The following is a 23,932-nucleotide window of genomic DNA, read 5'->3' on the forward strand; positions in this document are numbered from 1 at the left end:
GCACGCATTCTTTTCCGGAGCTGCAGCCACAGACTCCTGGTGGGGAGTGACCTCACACACCCGTCGGCTCCCCCATCAGGCTGATGAGCCTGCCCACCCTCTCTTGGACCCGTACTGGCCTTGCTGAATTCTTCAGGTTCATCACTCTCCCCCTGACTCAGGGTCCTCAAACATGCTGTTCCCTCGGCCCTCTGTCCCATCGGCTCTCACTCCTCCTCCAAACCTCAGATGAAATGTCACTTATTCAGAGTGGCTTCTGCAGTTCCTGAGACAAGGCCACACCTCCTGCTCCGGGCTCCGGGCCAGGCCACCACCACCGTGTACCGCTCCCTCAGCTGCACTTCTCAGTAGGGTCTGTTTTATACTCTACCATAAGCTCCATCAGGGCAGGAGCCCTGTCTGTCTTGTCCACTGCTGCGTCCCTGGCATCTAGCACCAGGCTCACCACGACGCAGGCACTCAGTGAACGCTTGAATTAATTCAGAGGATCAGCTGGTAATCATGGCAAAGCACGCTTGCCCAGACCTCTTTATTAGAAGGGAGGACAGGGCTGAAGTGGCAAGCAATTCCTGAGACCGCAGCCCATAATACAGGATTTCTCAAAAACCTGCCTGAAAGAACATTCCAGCTTAAGGGCCTTGCCTCCAGCAGCACCCTAGGAGGGCAGAATGTCTCAGGACTGCGTGTGGCTACATAACCACGGTAGGAAAAGCCATGTCTGGGGGAGGCCCAGACAGCAACCAGACCCCTGGAAGCCTCCTCTGATGATTCTACAGGATTCCTGCTATCATTAAACCCATTCCAATGAATCAAAGGCTATTCTATCACTTTGGTGACAAGTCTTATTGAGAAGAAAAGCTAGTAAAAACAAGATAAAAGGGGCTAGCCAGATGCCCGAGGCTTCCCTTGCATACTTTTGGCTTCCGTAATCTTGTTTGCCTGCTGCCTCCACCAACTAACTGCCCAGATAACACCACTGATAAGGGCCCCCTCCCCTTTTTGTTTTGTCTCTCCACCCCCTACCCTCCCAGCCATAAAAGGAGGCCAATGCCAAGGTTCGGGGCTCAGCCTTTGGAGGTGACTCCGCTGGGCCAGCACCCGTGGGCAATAAACAGTCTTTTCTGATTCCCCGAGAGTGCGTGGGCTTGTCTCTTCCTGGGCTCTGAGTATTTGCTGTAACATTATGACTTCTATTTTCAGCAACCCAAATGGGAGGACTTCAGGAAGATCCCCCCCCCCCCCCCCACACACACACAAATGGCCATAGACTGACTCTGCTTTGCTTTATGAAGACTGATGAGAGAAAGGGAATGAGGGCCTGGTTGCCATGAGAGAGAGGATGCAAGAGGCCATATTCCCAAGTAAAATCTATGGGAATCGGCCAAGACTGAACACGGGGGATGAGGAAGATGGAAGGTGGCAAAGGCAGCAGCGATGGAGGCCGGGACCCCCTGCTAAGGAGCCCCCCGGGGCTTGGAGTAAGCAGAGACTACCCAGCAGCAGCTCAGAGCAGCATGCTTATGGAATCACCAGAAAGCCCTGCACATGTCTCCAGCCTAACTCAAAGGGACACATTCTGAACTAGGCTCATTTACATCCAGAAAATTCTCACACGCTGAAATGTTAGGTGATTTCCTCCCACTGGCAACCCCCAGCCCCCAGGCGTTTCCATCACCATAACAACCATGTGCCGACAAGCAGGGTGACATCATCAGGAAGGACTTTCACCCCCACCTCAAGATCTCTTCTGGGGGCTAGCTTCCAGCTTCCTATGACATACAATGCTCCCCCCACACCACCTCCCGCCCCCTCCCTGCTTCCTCCGCCCTACAGCCCTAAGCACTGATGCAATTCCAGAGGCATCCTGGCTTTATTCGACACACTGGAATCTGTGGAGGATCGTTTGGGTCCTTCCACACGGAGGGTTTAGTGGATCGGAGAAATTCCAAAGGTACATAACTCATACGTGGCAGTGAGAATACAGGTAAAGTCTACATGCTTAAGGACCAAAAGGGATGCTGGAACACCACAGCCCAAATCCACTCCTAACTACCCGGGAGACCTTGGGCAACTCGCTTTGAAAGGGCGGGCCTACGCCGGCCGACTCCATCTTGTTCTGTGTCCTTCACCTTGACCACACCTCCTCCCCTTGAGTAACACCCCCCTCACCTGCCTAACAGGACTCCGACCCTTCCCCAGGACCCTTCCCCAGCCAATCGGCTGAGGCCATAGCCATTACCTCACCAACTGCCCCTAGGCCCCAATAAAACCTTTGTCCTTTTGAAACTCGCTCTCTCTCCCTGGTATCTCACCGCTGCATCGGTGCAGGTAGGGGATTGAGCTCGAGCTAGCTCGAATAAAGGCTCTTTGCTTTTGCATCGGACTCGGCTCCCTGGCGGTATTTGGGAATCACGAATTCTGGGCATAACAGCTTCACCTCTCCGAGACTCAGTTTCCTGAGTTTCAACCAAGGCATTAGCAGGACTGCAGAGATTTGACGTGAATCAAGCAAAAGACGTAAAAAGAATTGAACTTAGAGCCTGGCCCGTGACAAATGCTCAAGATCTGTTATTATGACCACTAGACGGCAAAACCATGAGAGCAGGGGTCATTTTTGAACTAGTGTTGAATTCGTTGAACTAGTTCACTGATGATGTCAGTAGCGCCCAGTGAGTCCAATGTCCCAGAGAAGGTGCGCAGTTACTATCTGTTGAAAGAATGAATGAGTGTTATTACTGTCTAGTGAGCCCGGAAATACAGGGGGAGAGAGAGAGACAGGCAAGGGAGAAAGGGAAGAAATATGAGCCAAAGTGCTGTCCAGATCCAAGCCCTTAGGCAGCAAGTCCGAGTACTGCCATCGCAATTCAGATCGAAGCCATCCTCGACAGCAATGGCGTGTCTCCAGGGCTGAGTGAGGGGCCCGGAGGGAGCTGGGGGCACTGTGAGCAAATGGAGGGAACACGGAAAGAACAAGCTGGGAGGGAGTATCCGAAATAATTCGGATTTGCATCTATGTCATCTGAACTACCCAGCTGGTCACTCAGGAAAGCTGTTGATCGAGCAGCAACACTGTAGGTGGCTCTCAGGAAAGGGGTCACATACACCGACCTTCCAAAAGGCCATCAAGGCTGCAAATGCAGATCAAGGAGGGAGATGTTAGCAGTGTGGTTGAAGCCACGAGAAAATAGAGAAAGAAAAAATGCATAGGAAACAGCCACAGCAAGACGATACAGAGGAGCCATTTCAGAATTAACACTCCCCCCCCCCCCATTTCCTAGCTTCAGAAATTGGTGGCCTACATTGTGGGTAGGAACACACAGGGAGGTCTGTTGGAGTGATTGGAATTAGATGAGGAAACGGGAGAACAGTAACTCTTGGCCACTTAACATCCCAGCGAAATGGACTATGGAAACCTAGCTACTCACTGTACCTGACGGTGTATGTCTCTTCCTCATTTTATGGCACTTCTCAGCTTTAACCTTGGCCACTGTGAGTAAATAGGCCCCAGCAGCATCATATCCGACTTCTGCTAACACATTCCAGTAGTGGATGAGGTGCAGCCATGTCCAGAAGCTCAGGTTTTGGATCTTCGATACAGAATCTGTGATACTTGTAACACAATGAATTCATGTGAGTCATTTTAGTATTTCATGCCTTGAAGGAAGCTGTTCGATTTGCCCCATTCCATTAGCCTATTCATAAATTCCTTGACCACTACGACTTTGGTAGGTCACCAGATAGATGTGAACCTGTCCCTCTTAAGCAGTCAAAGCCATTGCCACGTCTCTGTCCAGGAGGCCCCTCCTCTAGGCAGGCTCCCCGAATCTACCAGGCGGAGCAAGCCCCTCCCTGTCCCGAGCGTGCCCAGCTCTGGGTCTTTGCTCTAGCGAAGCACTGTCCCCCATGTGTGGCTCTTCTCTGGCTCCACATCTGCCCAGCTAGATAGAGCCAGATCTCACTCACTCCTGCATCCCCGGGGCCTCCAAGAACATGGGAGACAGAGTGGGTCAATGATACACGTCTGCCAAAGGGGTACATAAGAGGACAAGAAAGTAGGGGAGATGAAGAGAAGGAGAAGGGTGGAGAGGAGGGAGAAGAAAGGAAAGGGAGGAGATTAGGTGGGTCTGGCAGGAGAATATAGCCAATCCTTTGTCCTTGCCCAGCCACAAGTCCTTCTCTCTCTGGAATCCTCCTCTCTGAGAGGAATCCATGTGGATTCAGGAGGGAAGAGAACACTGCAGAGCCAGACGATCCAATGGAGCAACGCTGGGAATCCATCAGCCACAGAAACTGGTGCTGAATGATGGGCCCATCCGAATGAATGAATGGGTTGCCGAACGACTAAGTGAATGAATGTGCCCTGCTGAAACGAGCCATGGGTATCCGAACACAGTGTTTGGCAAAGGAGGAACGAAATCTGCCCAAATGCCACATAAAGAGGACACGTCTTACCTAGGACTTGACAGAAAGCTGCACAAACCCCCCCAGGAGCCACTCATTTTCAAATGCCACGGCAGCTCCTCAAATACCCTCCAGAAAGTGGTTTGCCGTTGGAAGTATCGAACTAAGATCTGGTGGAAATGTGTCTTCTTGTGATTTGTTGGGTTCTGAAAGGTATATGGACGGCTTTCTCTGACAGGAGTGACCACACCTATTGAAAAATCAGTGACAGGGGCGCCTGGGTGGCGCAGTCGGTTAAGCGTCCGACTTCAGCCAGGTCACGATCTCGCGGTCCGTGAGTTCGAGCCCCGCGTCAGGCTCTGGGCTGATGGCTCAGAGCCTGGAGCCTGTTTCCGATTCTGTGTCTCCCTCTCTCTCTGCCCCTCCCCCGTTCATGCTCTGTCTCTCTCTGTCCCAAAAATAAATAAAAAACGTTGAAAAAAAAATTAAAAAAAAAAAAAAAAAAAAAAAAAAGAAAAATCAGTGACAGTTGAATGCGTCTGCCTTCTTAGTGTATGAAAACATACAGTAGATAACAGCTCTGTGGCCATAGACACAATGAAACAGTAGCTTGAAAAAAAAAACCTGAAATATTAAAAATATATTTTCTTTGATTTTTTTAATGTTTATTTTTGAGAGACAGAGCGAGCAGGGGAGGGGCAGAGAAAGAGAGAGACACAAAATCTGAAGCAGGCTCCAAGCTCTGACCTGTCAGCACAGAGTCCAATGTAGGGCTCGAACCCACAAACTGCAAGATCATGACCTGAGCCGAAGTCGGATGCTTAACTGACTGAGCCACCCAAAATGCATCTTCTTATAAGTCAGTCTGAATTGACCAAAGAATTAGTTACAGTTGTGATCACTGACCCAGATTTTTGAGAAGCTAGGGAGCATGCTCATTTTTCATGGTGTCTTCCCCTCTCCCAAAGAAATATTTGTAACCCACTTTTCTATGTTAAACATATACCACGGCTACCACATAAATAAGCACTTTCCAAAATTTGAGGACACGCAATTTGGAGAAGTTCACCTGCCACCTGGGTCTCATCTAGGCCACGGGGAGCTAAGCAAATTAACGGCAAATTGGATGTTAGAGCCAAGTTTACTATGCTTTCACTAGCAAAGAGAAATGATTCCAACCAATCTTACTACCCAGAAACAACCTGCTTAAAAACAGAAGGGCTTGGTTTCATTAAAAACTTCAAGGGGGTGCCTGGGTGGCTCAGTTAGTTAAGTGGTTAAGCATCTGACTCTTGATTTCAGCTCAGGTCATGATCTCATGGTTCGTGAGTTCGAGCCCTGTGTCAGGCTCTGTGCTGGCAGTGCAGAGCCTGCTTGGGATTCTCTCTCTCTCTCTCTCTCTCTCTCTCTCTCTCTCTCCCTTTCTCTCTTTCAAAATAAATAAATAAACTTAAAAAAAAAAAAAAAGAAGAACTTCAAGATACCTATCCTTGAAAGGTAAAATAGAAGTGTTTAAAATGTTCTGCTTGATGTTTTTTCTCACAAGATGAATGGGACACAGGGCTGGATGGCACACCTGCTTCAGAAACCCATGGAAGAGGAAGGAAAGTTCCTCCTTGCACTGAGCATGGCAAGGGCATTTTTGTGGGGAATGAGAGAGAAAGAGAACTGGGACAAATATTACCCCGCATTCGAGATTTAGAGTATTAAACACAATGCTTAACATGTACAAAACATTGTCATAAAAAACACTGAGTTTATTTTTTTTTAAGTTTATTTATTTATTTTCAGAGACACAGAGACAGCGTGAACAGGGGAGGGGCAGAGAGAGGCAAGAGAGAATCCTGAGCAGGCTCCATGCTGCCAGCACAGAGCCTGATGTGAGGCTCCAACTCATGAACCATGAGATCATGGCCTGAGCAGAAATCAAGAGTCAGATGCTTAACCGACTGAGCCACCCAGGTGCCCTAAGTTTATCTTTTTACAAAAATATCCTTGTGAGATATGAAAGGATATGAAAATCCCTGTGATTTTCCCATATAATTTCTCATGTCAACTTTCCTGGGCAAAGGGATGCCCAGAGAGCTGGTTAGGTACTGTTTCCCGGTGTGCCTGTGAGGGGGTTTCTGGAAGAGACTAGCACTTGAATGAGTCCACTGAGTGAAGGAGATTGCCCTCACCACTGCAGACGGGCCTCATCCAATCTGTTGAGGGCCGGAATAGAAAAAAAAAAAGGCAGAGGAAGGACAAATCTTCCCCTCGGCTCCAGCTGAAACCTCTGTCTTCTCAGCACTTCTGGGTCTCAGACCTTTAGACTTGGACTAGAAATTATAGCACTGACTCCCCTGGTCCCCAGTAGCACTACCACCAGCTTTCCTGCACCTCTAACTTGCAGACAGCAAGATCCTGGGACTTCCCAGTGTCCACAATCACGTGAGTCAAAACCGCACAATAAATCATTTTCTAGATATCTATGTAGAGACACACACATAGAGAGATACATAGAGCTAGAAAGAGATAGAGAACTAATCCTAGTGGTCCTGTTTCTCCAGAGAACCCTAATACAATCTCCATATGACAAATGAAATTACTTAAAGTCAGAGGGGCCAGGTGGCTGGTCTCTGGCCAGCACGTGAGTGGAGAAGCAGGATTCGAACCTTCTGACTCGATTCCAGTGCTTCTCCACTTAACATGAGACGGGAGGAATGGCCTGACCACAGCATCATCTGTGCAAAGTTCAGCACAGTTCTCACGGACACACTTTCTGGTGGACATCTCTGTACTGCTCCTTTCTCTCATGACAGGCTACATTGTGCTGTGTGGACAAACGACCTCAAAATCTCAGTGGCTTAAAACAGCAAAGGTTTATCATGCCATCACAGATAATGACGGTCCTGGCTCAATCTCCAAATCCAGGTCCGCTCACGCCAGGACTGACAGACCAGCCGCCATCTTGAACATTGCCAGTAGCCACGTACAACTCGTTGGACAGAACGGGTCACAAGGTGCTACCCAATAAAGGGACCAGAAAGTGCTTCCCATGGTGGGTGGAGGGGCTGGAAATATTGGCAATTAGCTGTCACGGCCACCACGGTGCTTATCATTGTGCCGGACGCTGTATTAAGCACCTTACGTTAGGTATACTTAGCATTTTTAATACCCTCGAGGTAAACACTACCATTATCCCCATTTTGCAGGTGAGAAACTGAGTCTTAGAAAGTTAAGCACCTTTCACAAGGCCAGGCCAGTTCTGTCAGATTGAAAGTCCTTGCTCTTAACAAGAAATCATTTATAGTAGATGCCATAGCGATTGCCAGTCGGAAAGAAGGTAGACTCTTTGCGAAACAGCATGCGGGCCTGGGAGTGAGGTAAAGACAGGGTGAAATGAGGCTGCTCCTCTACCATGACCACAGTGTCACCTGCGGGTAGCAGGTGAACAGGTAGTGAGTAGCTCACACTTCCCTTCCTGTGCTCAGCCCTCCAGATCCTGATTCCACCACAGGCAAACACCAGAGGCTGAGGGTCAGTACTGGCTCCCAAAACAAGGGATATGGAAGCTTCTAGAAACGGCAGGCCCAAAAAGCCAACTGCCAGGAATAGCTGTGCATTCATTCAGCAAACATCTATTGAATGTAACTGGAGTGGGGCCCAGGGAACTCAGACCTGCTTGAAGGTGTTTGATGAAATGGAATAACACTTAAGCTAACAGAATTCAAGATTACCAGCTGATTTGCACGGATCATTTTGGGAAGGATGGTAGGTAAAAGGCCACAGGGAAGACAGATGAGTAAAACAAAGGGAGAATTCAGAATGGCTAACATTTCTTAAGAATTCACCATGGGCCAGGCCTAGTCTAAGTACTTGTAATTACATGAATTACACATTGAATGCTTGCTAGTCATAATGTTCTGAGCTTGGTACACTTATTATTTTACAAAAGAGGGATGTGGGTAGAAAGGGATCCGGTCTTCAGCTAGGAAGTGGGAAAGCCAAGGCTCACCCCGATCTAGCATCAGGGGCCACTTTTACCCATTATGCTAGGCTGGACCCTTCTACGCAACAATTAATCACTGCAAAATGGGCTTCACAGACTCAGTTTTCAGAGCTTCTATGAAGTGAGGGGTTATATAAAGTAAAGGAAGGAGCTCTTTCCAGGAAGGGCTCCCTGAGATCCCGGGAAAGGGTGAGGTTTGTGGGAGGAGGTCGCATGGCTCAGGTCTCCCAGAAAACACCTTCTCTCCCTTTGGACACCAGCACCATCCTGACACCTCAAGGGCTGGCTGCCAGAGGGCAAAGAGACAGGGACCCCAGCATGAGGCTTGGTTTTCCTGGGGGGAACCCTGCAGGGGCAGCGGGGAGGTACCCACGTCAGTAAGCACAAACCAGAAGAGCCTCTACGTGGTGGCCACAGCCAACAGACAGAGGAGCACAGGTAACACTGCTCAGGGTCTCCCGCAGGCACCTGGGGCAGGTGAGGACTTTCTAGGAGGCTGGTAGGAAACAGAACTGATATGACCTAACCTAGCCAGAGAACATTCTGTGTACACAAGAAATAAATGGAATAACGTATATGAAGCGGCTGGCACAGTGAAAGCACTAAATAATAGTGGTGGTTATGATGGCCAGGGGCAACAAGATGTGACAATGCTCTGGCCGCACTAGAACAGCATTTCCCAGCTTTCTGGGTCTCCCCCCTAACCGCCCTTTCCCTTTTCAGCCCCACTGATATGCACGCACGCACACACACATGTACACGCATATGTTCACCCACATACAAAGAGTATATAAGACCAAACAATCCTCAGCTCTAGTAGCAAAAAGGGAAAAGACGTTGCTGGACCACAGCCCAGGGTACAAAGCCTGCCTCTAGACTAGCCAATTTTTGGTAGGAGTAACTTAAGTTACAAATTGAATACAATACTTACAAACTGAAAACAATACTTAAACAGAGTATTAATTTCAAAGGAAAGAAGCATCCACATATACGTGTGGCTAAGAGACTAGTTTGCCTCAAAAGATTTGATAAGACATTGGGACAAACTATGTCAAAAGATAGCCCTTTACCAAAAAATACCATAGCAGACTCAAGTCCTACAGCCTTCGCTTTGGCATCTTTTTTCTCCTTGTAGGATATGCTTTACTTCCCATGCTCAAGCTACCTGGAAGTGAATTGTTGCAATTACAATTCCTGGCGCCTCTGGTAAAGATGTATTCACATCCTGGTTGTTGTTGTTGTTGTCTTTGTTTTCCTGACAATAGTGAATATTGCCAGCAGTGCTTTCTTTAGGGGCTCACAGTGCAGAGAAGGGCTACAGCATATACCCAGAATTTTAACAGCCACACCATGGCCTTGTCCCTGCACCTCCAAGAGTGTTACTGTTCTACAGGAAAATGGAGAGACTAAGTGTGTTGCAAACCATCAGAGACCAAGTGAGCAGAAGAACTGACATCACACCTTAAGAGCATCCTCACTCCCCTCCCAACCCCCCCGCCCTGCTCTCTTCGCTACCTTATGTAACTTAAGAGGTGGTGGGAATGACGACAATGTAGGAGGGAAACAATCTTTTAAAAAAGAAAGTGAAAGAGGACATAGTAAACCCAAAAGGAAATTTGCACAGAGCTTAGAATCTTTGCAGAGGCTGTGATGTAAGGTTTTTGAAGTCCACGAACCTGAAGTTCTCTGTGTGGCTAGAGGGCTCTGCTTCTAGGTCAAGAGTCTGTGATTGCCATTGTTTCTCAGATTCAGACCTCAATCCTTTCAGAAGGGGATAAGAATTTGATTTCAGGGGCGACAGCGTAGCTCAGTTGGTTAAGCATCCAGCTCTTGCTTTCGTCTCAAGTCATGATCTCATGGTTTGTGAGACTGAGCCCCACATTGGGCTCTGCACAGTGGTTGTTTGGGACTCTCTCTCTCTCTGCCCCTCCCCACTTGCACAAGTGCACGCATGCTCTCTGTCTCTCTCAAAATAAATAAACTTAAAAAAAAAAATTTGATTTCAGAATTAGGGCAGAAACTGCTAATGCCTATCCAATAACCATCTCCCTCATCTTTGTTAGTAACAGATGCCAACCTTAGTTTTGGGTGGCAACACACCCCATTGAAACCTCTGTTCCCCAACTTTTCTCATATCTAACTGTGGCCAAATGACAATGTTTTAGAGACAGAGTGGAAATGTTGGTGAAAACCTGGGAAAGCTCCTTAAAAGCAAATGCAAACCCTTCTTTTCATCCTTCCTATTGCCCGAAATGCGATGGCTGGAGCTCCAGCAGCCATGCTGCTTCCAGCAGTCATCCACATGAGATGACCCTGAGAATGCAAGCTAATGTGTGGATCAGGGACATAGAAGGAAGAGGGTCCCAGATGACTTTGTGGAGCCAACAGGACAGCCCTGAACTGCCTACTTTCAGAAAGTTCTCATGTGAGAGAATAAACCCTGGGATGTAAGCCATTGAAGTCAGGTCTCAGTTACTCACAACCAGGTACAAGTATTAATTTATATGACCATGTATACACATGTTTACAGATTCATTCCTACTTGAGAAATGCTAGCTGCAAGCTTTCCCTTGAATGCAAACTTCCCTTTTCCGAACTAGCAGGTACTTACACAGATTTAAGCCCTTAACCAAGAAGCTTGTGTTCCACAGCACTCCGCAGGGACTGGTGCCTGAAGTACAGGAGGCCATTGGGCTTCTCCTGGACCCACTGTCTGCTGGCATTGCGGAAGGCAGCCCAGTGCAACATGGTCACTTTGTAGTGATCCCTGTAGCCCAGCATGTCCAAAAGCTGGAATATCTCATCCTCGGCCAATCCACAATGTGAGATGCTCAAAAAGCACAGAGTGTCAGCCACCCAGCCATCCGGTGCTATACAGATAACACAATGACAGCAATGACAAAAAGAACTGTTCACATCTGCCAGGCATCATTCTAAATGTCTAAATGTCGTGTATGACTATACAACTTGTTTCCTTTAATCATCCTATAGGCAGATACTATATAACTTCCCCTGTCTTACAAATAAGAAAAATAAGGGGCGCCTGGGTGGCTCAGTTGGTTAAGTGTCCGACTTCGGCTCAGGTCATGATCTCGCGGTTCGTGAGTTCAAGCCCCGCGTCAGGCTCTGTGCTGATGGCTCCGAGCCTGGAGCCTGTTTCGGATTCTGTGTCTCCCTCTCTCTCTGACCCTCCCCCGTTCATGCTCTGTCTCTCTCTGTCTCAAAAATAAATAAACGTTAAAAAAAAAATTAAAAAAAAAAAAGAAAGAAAAATAAAGCCCAGAGATGTTAAGTAACTTAGCCAGTCACACAGGAATAAGTGCAGAACTGGGATTTGAGCACAGAATGCCTGGCTTTGGAGCCCATACTTTCAGGAATTAAGTTATCATCCACTTTGTCCCAACTAATATGTCCATGTTAGCGATGGTTATAAGCTGGAAAGCTTGCCAATTATCATACTGCTGAGCAGTCTATTAATACTTTCAAATATCAAGTTTGCATCGATGGGTCTGAATGGTTTTTTGGTATGATTGCTATCTTGCCACAGACACCACTGGAGCCAGCTCTATGTTACTCACCTGACCCTTAGCTTTTTCAGCCAGAGCTGGATTCCCGCTGGCTTTATGACCAGCTCTAAAGAGATCCTCAAGACCACTGAGAGAAAGGACAAAGTCTACCATTCTAAATGGACTTCTTGTGCCAGGACTGGGGAATGAACCTCAAACACCTGTAATCTTTGAGCACAGGGAGCTGCTCAGCCCCAGCTGTACAAGCTCCTTCTGAAGTTGACCCCAGGTTTACCAAGTTCTTCCTGTACCTGTGGCTGAGTGCCTTGGGCCTGAGGAGGGGTCAGTGGGCAGGAGGAGGAAAGTCAGCCGGGGACAGGAGGGCCTGGGCTTTCCCGCACAGTCCCAGACAAGCAGGAATATCCCTGGGCACAGCCATGGGCCACCTTGCCTGCGTGACCCTTCTCAGGGCACAGAGACCTTTCTTTCACCTCCTTGCAGGTGAAGGAGAGCACACTAAATTTGAAATTCATTTTATTTGCAGAAATGCAAAGTCTAGAGCAAAAAAAAATGGGGCAGGACAATATGTGGTCACACCAACCAATGTGTCTTTCATTGCAAGTATTTTCTGCTTCTTTCCCCACCCCCACATCCCCCTTCCTGCTCCATTCCAAATTCATCAAACTTAAGAGAAGGTTATTATGGTAGAAACTCAAGTTTCAAAAGCCTTTTGAAGATCCTAGCAGAGATAATGGCTTTGAGAACAAACTTTGCTTCTCAAAAGACTGTGGAATATCAAAAGACAAAAATGCCTGACCAACTCATGGGATACGTCTTTTAACCACAAACAACAGACTCAGTTACAGGGTGAGCTAAAGAGGACTGAACCAAGCAAGGTGGAGGAGACAGTGCGAGAAGAGAGCAACAGAGTTGCTCAGGTGGGCCTGTGCTGTTCCCTGAACCCAAGCTGTGAGCAGGGACAGGGAACCTACTGGATGCACCTGGGGACCCAATAGTACAGACAGCCTGTGCTGTGCCTCCCATTGGGAGCCTAGAAGGCCGGTGCCTGTAGATCTTCTGATGCCCCCAGAACCAGAGAGCAGAAACCACTATGGGGACACCTACAGAGCCAGATCTCTGAAGGTGCAGTGAGCAACCAACATTCTCTGTCGGGAATGCTGAGTACCCATAAGACTATGGGCTCCAGGAGAGTGCAGATGTTAGTGGAGAGAGGGGCCTCCTCACATTAGAGTGAGGGAAAATGGCAGCAGATGGCAGCATAGATCGAACAACCCAAGAACAGATGGGAACACAGCCATCCTAGAGGATGCCAGCATTGGAGGAAGTCAGTATCTGTGGACCATCTGGGGCCATGACCACCTCAGTGGAAGCCAGCAGGGACAGATGACAACCAAGGACATCCAGCACCAAGACCCTCAGATTTAAGCTCAACCCCAAAGAAACACACACAGGAAGGACACAAATCCTCTCTTGACTGAAAACACCCTGAATTGTACCAAAAAAAAAAAAAGCTGAATTGACGGATTTAACCTAGATGAACCGAATTAGGTTTCTGCCATCACTTGAACTATAGGCTCAAAAGAGTTGAGTTATAGAAATAACAAAGGCCCATTTCTTAGATTCCTGAAAAATTGTCTAATATGGTTCCCTTTACAGTCAGCATAGAACTCCCTAGACAGGGTTGTTGGATTTAGCAAATAAAAACGCAGAGTAACTAAATTTTAATTTTAGATAAACAACAAATTAATTTGGGGTATAAGTATGTCCCATGCAATAATCCGGGATATACTTGTAATGAAATTATTTATTTGTAATTCAACTAATTTTTAGTATAAGTGTGTCCCATGCAATAATTGAGACATACTTTTACTAAAGGACTGTTCTTTGTCTGAAATTACAATTTAACTGGGCATCTTGTATTTTCTCTGACAACCCCATCCTTGGGCCCTCCTCCTCTGGGTGGTCCACCATACATCTTTCTCCCTGTGGACTCTAGCAGGTTGTCGATACTGGCCAAGGCCTACCTTCTCCTAAAGCCACCGTGTCTGAATTTGCCTTTTTTGGTGTAAAAGTCCAGCTATAGTCCTCAATCCAGCGTTTCAGAATCAATTCCCAGAGCTCCTGAACAGACACCACCTCCAAGTACTCCTTCAGACACCGATACTCACCTCAGTAGATTCTACATTCTCTGAGTTCATTCGCTAGGATCGTGAGTTTTAAAGGATTCAGGTTTGTTTTTTTCCTCAAAGTGGATTGGCTCTGTTGGAGGGCGTCTTTGTTGGGAATGGAGAGATGCTGCCTAAAGATGTTTAGTTTCACTTCTTTGTCTCCTATGCTAATGAACTCCACCGTCCTCACATCTGGGCGAGCACATAGCAACTTGTAGGACAGGCTGGAGGAGACAGTGCTCGTGATGAATTTGCAATGAGGAGGCAGCGAGCATGGCAGCCAAGAAAAATCTTTTGCCTGGTGGAGAAAGTCAAAGATATTTGAAAACTTTAAAGACTTTAAAACTACTTTGCTGATGGTTTTTAAACTTAGAGCAGCTAGAATATAGGGAGTAAGTAGAGGGTTAAGGGCTGGGGTGAAGGCTATTAGCGATAAGGTGGATAGTAAGCAATATGGTGATGATACCAATTCACACTCTACAGAACTATATTCACGGACTTACCCATCTGTTATGAATTTGATAGTACAAAGGTGACCTCTCAAAAGAGGTTTGTACGGGGCACCTGGGTGGCTCAGTCACTTAAGTGACTCTTGATTTCAGCTCAGATTACGAATGCACGGTTCATGGGATCGAATCCCACATCGGGCTCTGTGCTGACAGTGCAGAGCCTGTTTGGGATTCTCTCTCTCTCTCTCTCTCTCTCTCTCTCTCTCTCAAAATAAATAGATAAACAGTTAAAATAAAAAATAAAAAAAGGTTCCTACAAGCAAGTAATCTGACAAATCTTAGGCTTCTAAAGAATGACCTATAGTGACGATCAAGGGAAATCTAAGAGTGCAAACTGAACCATTCAACTGAAAACCAGAACATTGTTTTATGATGAAGAATCTTGCTTTGTACAGCAATACTATTATAAATTAAATGGCTTTATTTGGGGATAAGATAAACACCTAATCAGATCTTTCTAGATTCCTTTAACAGCCTTTCCTACCCCTCTTTGGCTAATAATCGCAAATATAATAATAATAATAACAACAGTAACTACCAAACAGTGACTGCTTACTCTGAGCCAGGCACTGAGCTGAATGTGTCTTCGGGTACTGTTAGGGATTTTTATTTTTATTTTTTTATTTTTTGATACTGTGACATTTCTCTGGGGCCTTAGAGATTCAGGAGAGACTGTTTTTCCCAAAGCAAGCTAAGTCCCGGGGGTGGTGGGCAGCTTGCCTGGAACATGCCTGTCATGTGCAGACCCACAGATCCAAGAACACACCCCCACCTACCTTCTCATCTGACTCGCATTCACCAAGCCAATATTTCCCTGCCCCACATCATCATCCTGGGGCTAGGACCAGACAACTAGGGACAACTATGCCACAAAGCCTGCTGAAATTACACAAACTAGCCAATCCTGAATGGCTTCCTCTACCTTTCCCACGGGAACCCCAATGAAGGCTTTGGCCTTGGCCTTCTCCTGGCTCCAGTCTTCTGCCTCCTGACCACCCTGATACTTCCCCTGGGGCCCCGAGTGGCATGGCGCATCTCCTTCTCTCAGGAAATGTAAGTAATCGCTTCCTTCAATGCCATTGGCATCTCCGTGCCATCACTCGGTCATCCTCCTATATATCAAAGCCCAGCACTTGTCACAGTTTGCAATCTTGTCCTTATTTGTGTAATAGCATCATTAACATCAGCCATCCCCTGTTAGAATGAAAGCTCCGTTTCTCTGCAGGGACCATGTCTGACTCTGCTTGTAGTGCTTTTGCTATAGTGAGTGGTCAAGAACTATTTGCTGAATTTGTGGTGGTTGCCATGCATTAAATTAAAAAGATTATAAAACAATACGGTGTGTAATTTCATTTACGTAAGCGTCAAGGAGTGTACATAGACACCCATAGAAGAAGGAAGGCTATACTCCAAAACGTAGAAGAGTGGTGAGACTGTGAGTATACCTAATTTTCTGTTTTCTTTTTCTTCATCATATTTTCTATCAGAAACATATATTACTTACCTAATTTATAATTTACATGTGTTTTTAAGTTTTAGAGAAAATTCTTCACAAGGTTCCAGTGATCCAATATCAGCTCAAACAGAAGAAAAACTAAGGAGGGGCACCTGGGTGGCTCAGTCAGTTAAGCGTCCAACTTCGGCTCAGGTCATGATCTCATGGTTCATGAGTTTGAGCCCCGTGTTGGGCTCTGTGCTGACAGCTCAGAAACTGGAGCTTGCTTCGGATTCTCCCGCTCTCTCTGCCCTTCCCCCATTCACACTCTGTCTCCCTCTCCTTCAAAAATAATCGTTAAAAAAAAAAGATAAGAAAAACTAAGGAGAGCAACCAATCGATGGGATTTGGTATGTGCATAATCAGTATAGATGACGCAGGTCATAATATACAACATAAAGAAAATACTAGGAGTCCAATAAATGCCTGATCAACGTATAAAATGGGGGGGGGGGCGGTGCAGAATCAGGCAGAAGTAAAGGTCACAGTTTCCAGAACCAGACTGTCCATGTCTGAATTCTGAGTCTAACACAATCTTAGGATGTTGGACAAGCCACCTAACACCTCCATGCTCAGTCCCCTCTGTATAAACAGGGATGATGATCACAGTCTCTCTTTCATAGGGTTCTTCTGAGAATTAAATGCGTTAATATTTGTAAAGTGCCTAGAAAGGTGCCTGACCCGTTGTGTCACAGAAGTATTTCTTCAATAAAACATATAGTAGTAGCTATAAGCAATGCTGGCTATAGCTACAGATATGCAATGCAATGGAAAGGTGTTACAGGGGCATCTGGGAGGCTCAGTCAGTTGGACATCCAACTTCGGCTCAAGTCATGATCTTGTGGTCATGAATTCAAGCCCTGTGTCAGTCTCTGCACGGACAGCTCAGAGCCTGGAGCCTGCTTTCCTCCCTCTCTCTCTCTCTCTCTCTGCCCCTCCTCCGTGCTCGTTCTCTCACTCTCTCTCTCTCAAAAATAAACATTGAAAAAATTAAATAAAAAGAAAGATGTTACATACCTTCTAAATTATGGAGTTTTCTTTTTATAAAGCAGTAATAAAATAGGTATTATTTTAAAAAGAGATTACCTTCTGTCCTAAAATCCCATAAATGCCAATCAATTCTTCAATTCCATCTAGGACAAGTATGCATGGCTTTAAATTGATGGAAGCAATGAAAACTTCCACAAGAAGTGAAAAGACTAAGACATTTGAGCCTTCGTTAAGAACATCAGTTTCAAGCTGAGTACCTAGAGCATAGGAATTTGTTCAAATTAGGCAAAAATGTTTCCATCATTGCTAGAATATGTTAATGGGATGGGGAGGCGGAAGGGGTTGGGAACAATGAGTGCTATTCACAGCTGTACAGCTGACACATATAGGTATATGTGTGATTAGCAGCCTAAAAATATTCAACCCAAAAGGGATAATGATATTTACCACCAGATGTCTCCTATACGTTTTCAGGATTTTATATAAAAAATATTTTGTATGATTCCAAAGCATTACTCTCATCTTCCAAAATGCAAAAATAGTTCATGTTACAAAGAGCTGGATGAGAAGAAAGAGAAGCCAGTCTATGCAGTCTGCGAAGTTTATGCAGCTCTGTAACATCAGGTGGCTGTTTAGGGGCCACGGCTACCACCTGGGTGGTCCAGCAGGGGCACACACGCATCATCCCCCACCACTGCCTGGTCTCTTCAGTTCTCGCCCACATCAAATCTGACATAACCAATCCTAAATTACTCTATCCGCAATATTGGACGCCAGACCTTCGAATCTGTAAATTACCAGGGAAAATCATGCTATAAACCAGCAAAGGGCAAAGGATGTAATTTGAGAGGACCAACTTGCAAACTCTGATTGCGTGACATAGCAGAGAGCAACCCAAAATTGTAATCAACTGCTTAATACTTTAAGAGCATTTTACTACATACAACTTTGGTCTTGCTTTTATTTTTCAAAGGCCATGTTTCCCATAGAAATTTAGGCACATTAGAATCTAGAAAACCAAGTTATGCAAAGAAGCTTTTAATGGATTTACATCTCTCAGGTGCATTAAGATTCTGTTAGAAGCATATTGAATAACTATGTTTAACAATACTTATTGGTTGCCTGTTACGTGCAAGGTTCTGTGCTCAATGCTAAAAGGAGATAAAAATGATCTATAAATAAAGTCAAGGAGTTAAGGGAAGTGAAAATGGGTTCAGTACACACAAAAAAAAACACATTTCAAGGCAGAATATGAGTCTGAAGAGTACTGGAGTGTGATGCAGAACCATCACAATGAAGACAAGCTTCATGCAGAAGACATGTGAGACGAGCTTCGGGGAATGCACAGGTAGAGATGAGGGCAAAGGAATATCAAGCAAGACAAAGCAAAGGTAAAGGTCTGGAGGTAGGAAAACACATGAGCATTCAAAAAAACAGGAAGCTGATTAGAGCAGTGGAACTCAACAGGAATTCGAGATGTCCTAGAACACAGGACAGTCACACACAATGCAGCTGTGACCTGGGGTCTACCTGCTTTCACATGTTCTGCCAGACAGTCACTTGGGTGGGGGGTGGGGGGAGAGGGGGTAACCTTATTAATGACCTCACCTAGAAACCAACTCCATTTTCATGTAAATGCAAAGTAATTTTTGCACCGATTCAAAACACATTGAATTTCCTAGGAATACAACTACCATAGAAAGTGATGGAAGATTATATGTTGTTTCATCTGAAATGATACCAAGATTTCAGAAAATCACGACCCTGATGGGAACACTGCTCACGATGTTGGAGCCTTGACTACAACACATCCATGGATGTCTGCACTAGCAGCTTTCGAAAGCATGGTCATTTTCCATGACCTGCCTACTCCACTGTGGCTTCTACTGGAATCATGTCTGAGCATTTACATATTGGAATGCATATTATTTTGCAATAAATTACTTTACCTTTCTCTTTTACATTATACTAGAGGGTTACATTGGGTTTTTTTATTGAGGTATAAATCACAAATGATACTACATTAGTTTCAGGCGTACAACATAATGATTCAATATTTGTATACACAAAATGATCACCACTGTAAGTCTAGTTACCATCTATCACTGCACGGATACAAAAACACTTTTTTTCTTGTGACCAGAACTTTTAAGATGTACTCTGACGGGGGTGCCTAAGTGGCTCGGTTGGTTAAGCTTCCAACTTCGGCTCAGGTCACGATCTCGTGGTTTGTGAGTTCTAGCTCTACAGGGGGCTCTGTACCGACAGTGTGGAACCTGCTTTGCATTGTCTCCCTCGCTTTCTGCCCCTCCCCCACTTGCATGCACTCTCTCTCTCTCACTCTCTCTCTCTCAAAAATAAACATTCAAAAAAACGTACTTTTAGCCACTTTCAAAATATGCAAAACAGTATTATTAACTGTAGTCACCATGCTATACATGGCAGCCCCAGGACTTACTTATTTTATAAATGGATATATTGATTTTTAAAGATATTTTGGTATCACAAAATGACTATAAAATCAATGACTTGAAGATTGTATATGAATGCAAGACATAAAGGAGAAGAAAGAATCAAAACAAGATAGTCTGAGCTTGGATCACACAATTAAAAGTATTTTTCAAGAACAGGAAGAGAACAATCTTGGTGCTTCATCCTTGGAGGGTTTTACCCCCCCCCCCCCCAAATCTTTAAAGTATTGAGATTCCAGACCTTGACTAAGTGAATTTTGGAGAAGGAGCGGTTCTGGAGATCATGTCGTCTAGTCCAAACCCTCATCTTGTAAGTGAGGAAACAGGCCCAGCAAGGTGAAAAGGCTGGAACACAGGTCATCAGGAGCTTTACAGACACTGATTTTGCTAATAGTTTTCCTGCCAGCAACACATCCTCACTCAACGGTTACTCCATCTGGGTTTCCAAGCTGCACAGGTCACCGCTGGCGGATTCCGTTTCCCAGCAGCCACAGCCACATGCAGGAGGCACGGACTGTTGACCTTTTGCGTGAAGCTGGTACAGAGGCTATGTGACAAAACGGAGGTGAATGAACCTCAGAAAATACACGCAGCCTGACAATCATAAAACATAGTATCACTCATAATAATCAGCAGAAAAATAATCCCAGGCAAAAAAAAAAAAGGAAAAAAAACCTCAAGGAAGATACAGATCTATATCTAAGTATGCAAAGGAAAGCATCGTTTCAGTGTTTTTTAAAATCCTATTTGGGGTGATTAGAATTATTTTTCCTCAAAATAATATTGAAGATAGGAAGAATTACTAGTATTGGAAAATGATCCTAAACCTATCTCTTTATTCTGTTGGAACCAAACTGTCTCTCCTGAATGACAATGGCCTGTTGTCTAATTTAAATTTTTTTAATGTTTTATTTATTTATTTATTTTATTAAAAAAAAATTTTTTTTAACATTTATTTATTTTTGAGACAGAGAGAGACAGAGCATTAACAGGGGAGGGGCAGAGAGAGAGGGAGACACAGAATCTGAAACAGGCTCCAGGCTTTGAGCTGTCAGCACAGAGCCCGACGCGGGGCTTGAACTCACTGACCGTGAGATCATGACCTGAGCCAAAGTCGGACGCTTAACCGATCAAGCCACCCAGGCGCCCCTTTTTATTTATTTTTGAGACAGACAGAGACAGAGTATGAGAGGGAGAGGGGCAGAGAGAGACAGAGACACAGAATCTGAAGCAGACTCCAGGCTCTGAGCTGTCATAGAGCCCGATGCAGGGCTCGAACTCATGAACCACAAGATCGTGACTTGAGCGGAAGTCAGTTGCTTAATCGACTGGGCCACCCAGGCGCCCCCTTTTTCTTTTTTTTTTCAATGTTTTATTTATTTTTGAGAGAGCCTATTGCCTAATTTAAATAGTAACAACTCAAGTTTTTATTTATTTTATTTTTTAACGTTTATTTATTTTTGAGACAGAGAGAGACAGAGCATGAACGGGGGAGGGTCAGAGAGAGGGAGACACAGAATCTGAAACAGGCTCCAGGCTCTGAGTTGTCAGCACAGAGCCGGACGCGGGGCTCGAACTCACAGACCACGAGATCACGACCTGAGCCGAAGTCAGACGCTTAACTGACTGAGCCACCCAGGTGCCCCAACAGCTCAAGTTTTTAAACACCCAGTCACAAAAGGTAAATTCATGGGGAGAGAAAAACAGTCAATTGGTACAATTTCAAAATACTTTGTAACAAAATGACAGAGATTAACTGATTTTTTTCACTTTTTGGCAGTGTTATCTCTTATCATTCAATCAAGATTTATTGAGAACCTTCTGTGTCGGTCAGGCTCTGTGTCAGGCATTGAATGTGAGAATGGCCAATAAAACAGACATGGTTTCCTGCACTCCCAGGACTATAATGGGATACAGTAAAACATACAATGTCAGCACCACGTGTAAGTAGTGGGTGACCAGGATGGCAAGCTCACAGTGTTTGCAGGGATACACCCACATAAACTAGAGTACAACGGGACTGGGGCTACCCTTGCCACTTGCTCAAAGTTGGAGATGAAGGAGAGAGGCAGCCATCAGGCTCTCTTATTGAGAGAGTGCTCTTTTTTTTTTTTTTTTTTTTTAAGATTTTGCTTTTAAGTAATCTCTGCACTCAATGTGGGGCTCGAACCCACAACCTCGAGATTGGGAGTCTCATGCTCTACCAACTGAGATAGCCAGGTGCCCCCGGAGGGTGCTTTTTTTTTTTTTTGTTTTTGTTTTTGTTTTTTGTTTTTTGTTTTTAAAGATGAAGGTTTAATGGGGTATCTGGGTGGCTCAGTTGGTTGGTCGTCCGTCTTCAGCTCAGGTCATGATCTCGCAGTCCATGAGTTCGAGCCCTGCATCAGGCTCTGTGCTGACAGCTCAGATCCTGAAGCCTGCTTCAAATTCTGTGTCTGCCTCTCTCTCTGCCCCTCCCCCTCTCACATTCTGTCTCTCTCTCACTCTCAAAAATAAATTTAAAAAAAAAATTAAAGATAAAGGTTTAAGGAGCATTCCAACTTTTCAGTGGCTGCAGGGAAGGCAGGTAACAAATACATAAGTATTCTCTTAAAATGCTAATGTTCCTGGATTGTAAGAAAGTCAAGCATTCATCCATTAATATAAATTAGAAGCAATATGATTAACCAAATCCTAGAAAAAGTAGAGTGCACAGGGGGTGAATTTTGTTTGAGATTGGGGGCAGGTGCTGGTAATAATCTTAGAGTATAGCATCCTTTCTGGAGTGGGGCAGGGTTAGGGATAGGGTTAAGGCACCTGAGGAAACTATATGCCAAGAAGACTAAAGACAAGATAAAAGGGAGGAAGATGTTGAACAAACTTTCCTATTTCAAAAAAAAAAAATATTAGGTCTAGTTGGCTCCGTGTCCCAAAAAGGAGAAGGAATGTCTTTTCTCTTCCTCTTCCCTGCGGAGGGTGCTTTTTAAATAGGGCCTTGTGGTGCCTGAGTGGCTCAAGTCGGTTAAGCAACTGACTTTGGCTCAGGTCGTGATCTCACAGTTTATGAGTTCGAGCCCCACATCAGGTTCTCTGTCAGCGCAGAGCCTGCTTCAGATCCTTTGGGTCCCTCTCTCTCTGCCCCACCCCAGCTCACTCTCTCAAAAATAAATAAACATTAAAAAAAAAAAGTTTAGGGGCGCCTGGGTGGCTCAGTCGGTTCAGCGGCCGACTTCAGCTCAGGTCATGATCTCATGGTCCGTGAGTTCGAGCCCCGCATCGGGCTCTGTGCTGACCGCTCAGAGCCTGGAGCCTGTTTCAGATTCTGTGTCTCCCTCTCTCTCTGACCCTCCCCCGTTCATGCTCTGTCTCTCTCTGTCTCAAAAATAAATAAACATTAAAAAAAAAAGTTTAAATAGGGCTTTAAGGGACGAGAGGATTTCACAGACCTGAGAAGAGGAGGGGCATTCCAGTAGACGGGAGTGAAAGTGGACAGACAAGGAGAGACGGAAATGACCGGCTGCTCCAGGGAGACCACACCTGTGGCACCAAGAGCAAGAGCCCCTGGAGAAGTCACCCAGGCCCAGGGGACAAGGCTTGGCGAACCCTGCCAAGGAGTCCTGCTGGTATTGAGGGCAGACTCCCCGGTAAGTGATGCGAGAGGGCCCTGAGGAGCAAAATGTCCCTCTGTTTGTTCAAGGAGGCAAGACCGGGCAGTAATGAGGACAAGGGGCCCTGAGCTCAGCAAAGACCTGAGTCTGAACCCTTGTTCTGCCCACACACAGCTGTGTGAGCCAGCCTTTGTGAGCCCCGCTCTTTATCTGGGACGAGAATGCTGGATGCTAGGAGCATTAACTAAGATGCTGAGAAAGCCCTTAGCACAGAACCGGGCACTCAGAACGCCAATTCAGTAAATGGAACTCATTGTTATTCGGGCCGCCACCAGGGGAGGGGGGTGACAGGGGGAAGAAACAGGGAAATAAGAAAATCAGTGGCTCTCCTCGACCTTCCGCGAGGCATGTCACATTAGGAACATCAGTGGCCTGCAAGGCAGGCGAGGGGCACGGGCCGGGGGAGAGCTGGCTCCGAGCAGTTCTGTCTGCAAGCTCCCTCTATCTAGGCAAGCAGGGGTGAGGACAGAGGAGCAGAAATGTGAGCTTCACACAGGGGCCCTTTGTCGGCCCACTGGGGAGGGCAGGGCGCCTGCAGGAGCTGGAGCTGCTCACGGCTGAGGCCGCCACAGGGAGACGCCGCAGAGGAGCTGACCTCTCGGCCAGCTGCGTTCTCAGTGGCAGCTCTTCCTCTTCTGCCCACACCCACCTCACCCGGGTGAAACCCAGCTTCCTGGCTCAGGCGGCCAAGCTGAGCACGAGCACACGCTAGGCGGTACACGGTGCTCCC

At 46.0% G+C, this 23,932-nt stretch overlaps 1 protein-coding gene and 1 non-coding gene across 2 annotated transcripts in view; both read right to left on the reverse strand.

The window, feature by feature from the left end:
- The window catches only part of LOC132695274 (putative tetratricopeptide repeat protein 41), a 79,869-nt gene that overhangs the window by 31,441 nt on the left and 24,496 nt on the right, over positions 1-23,932 (reverse strand). Inside the window, 5 exon segments of the mRNA XM_078449544.2 lie at positions 3,431-3,609; positions 4,453-4,651; positions 11,026-11,265; positions 13,947-14,388; positions 17,181-17,341. Of these exon segments, the coding sequence (XP_078305670.1) occupies positions 3,431-3,609; positions 4,453-4,651; positions 11,026-11,265; positions 13,947-14,388; positions 17,181-17,341 (1,221 nt within the window).
- On the reverse strand, positions 21,705-21,777 carry TRNAG-CCC (transfer RNA glycine (anticodon CCC)). The gene has a single exon. It is a non-coding gene; the product is annotated as a tRNA-Gly (tRNA).

This window comes from Panthera onca, chromosome B4 (genome assembly GCF_046562875.1).
Source record: "Panthera onca isolate mPanOnc1 chromosome B4, mPanOnc1 haplotype 2, whole genome shotgun sequence".
In the NCBI taxonomy this organism is placed as follows: Eukaryota; Metazoa; Chordata; class Mammalia; order Carnivora; family Felidae; genus Panthera; species Panthera onca.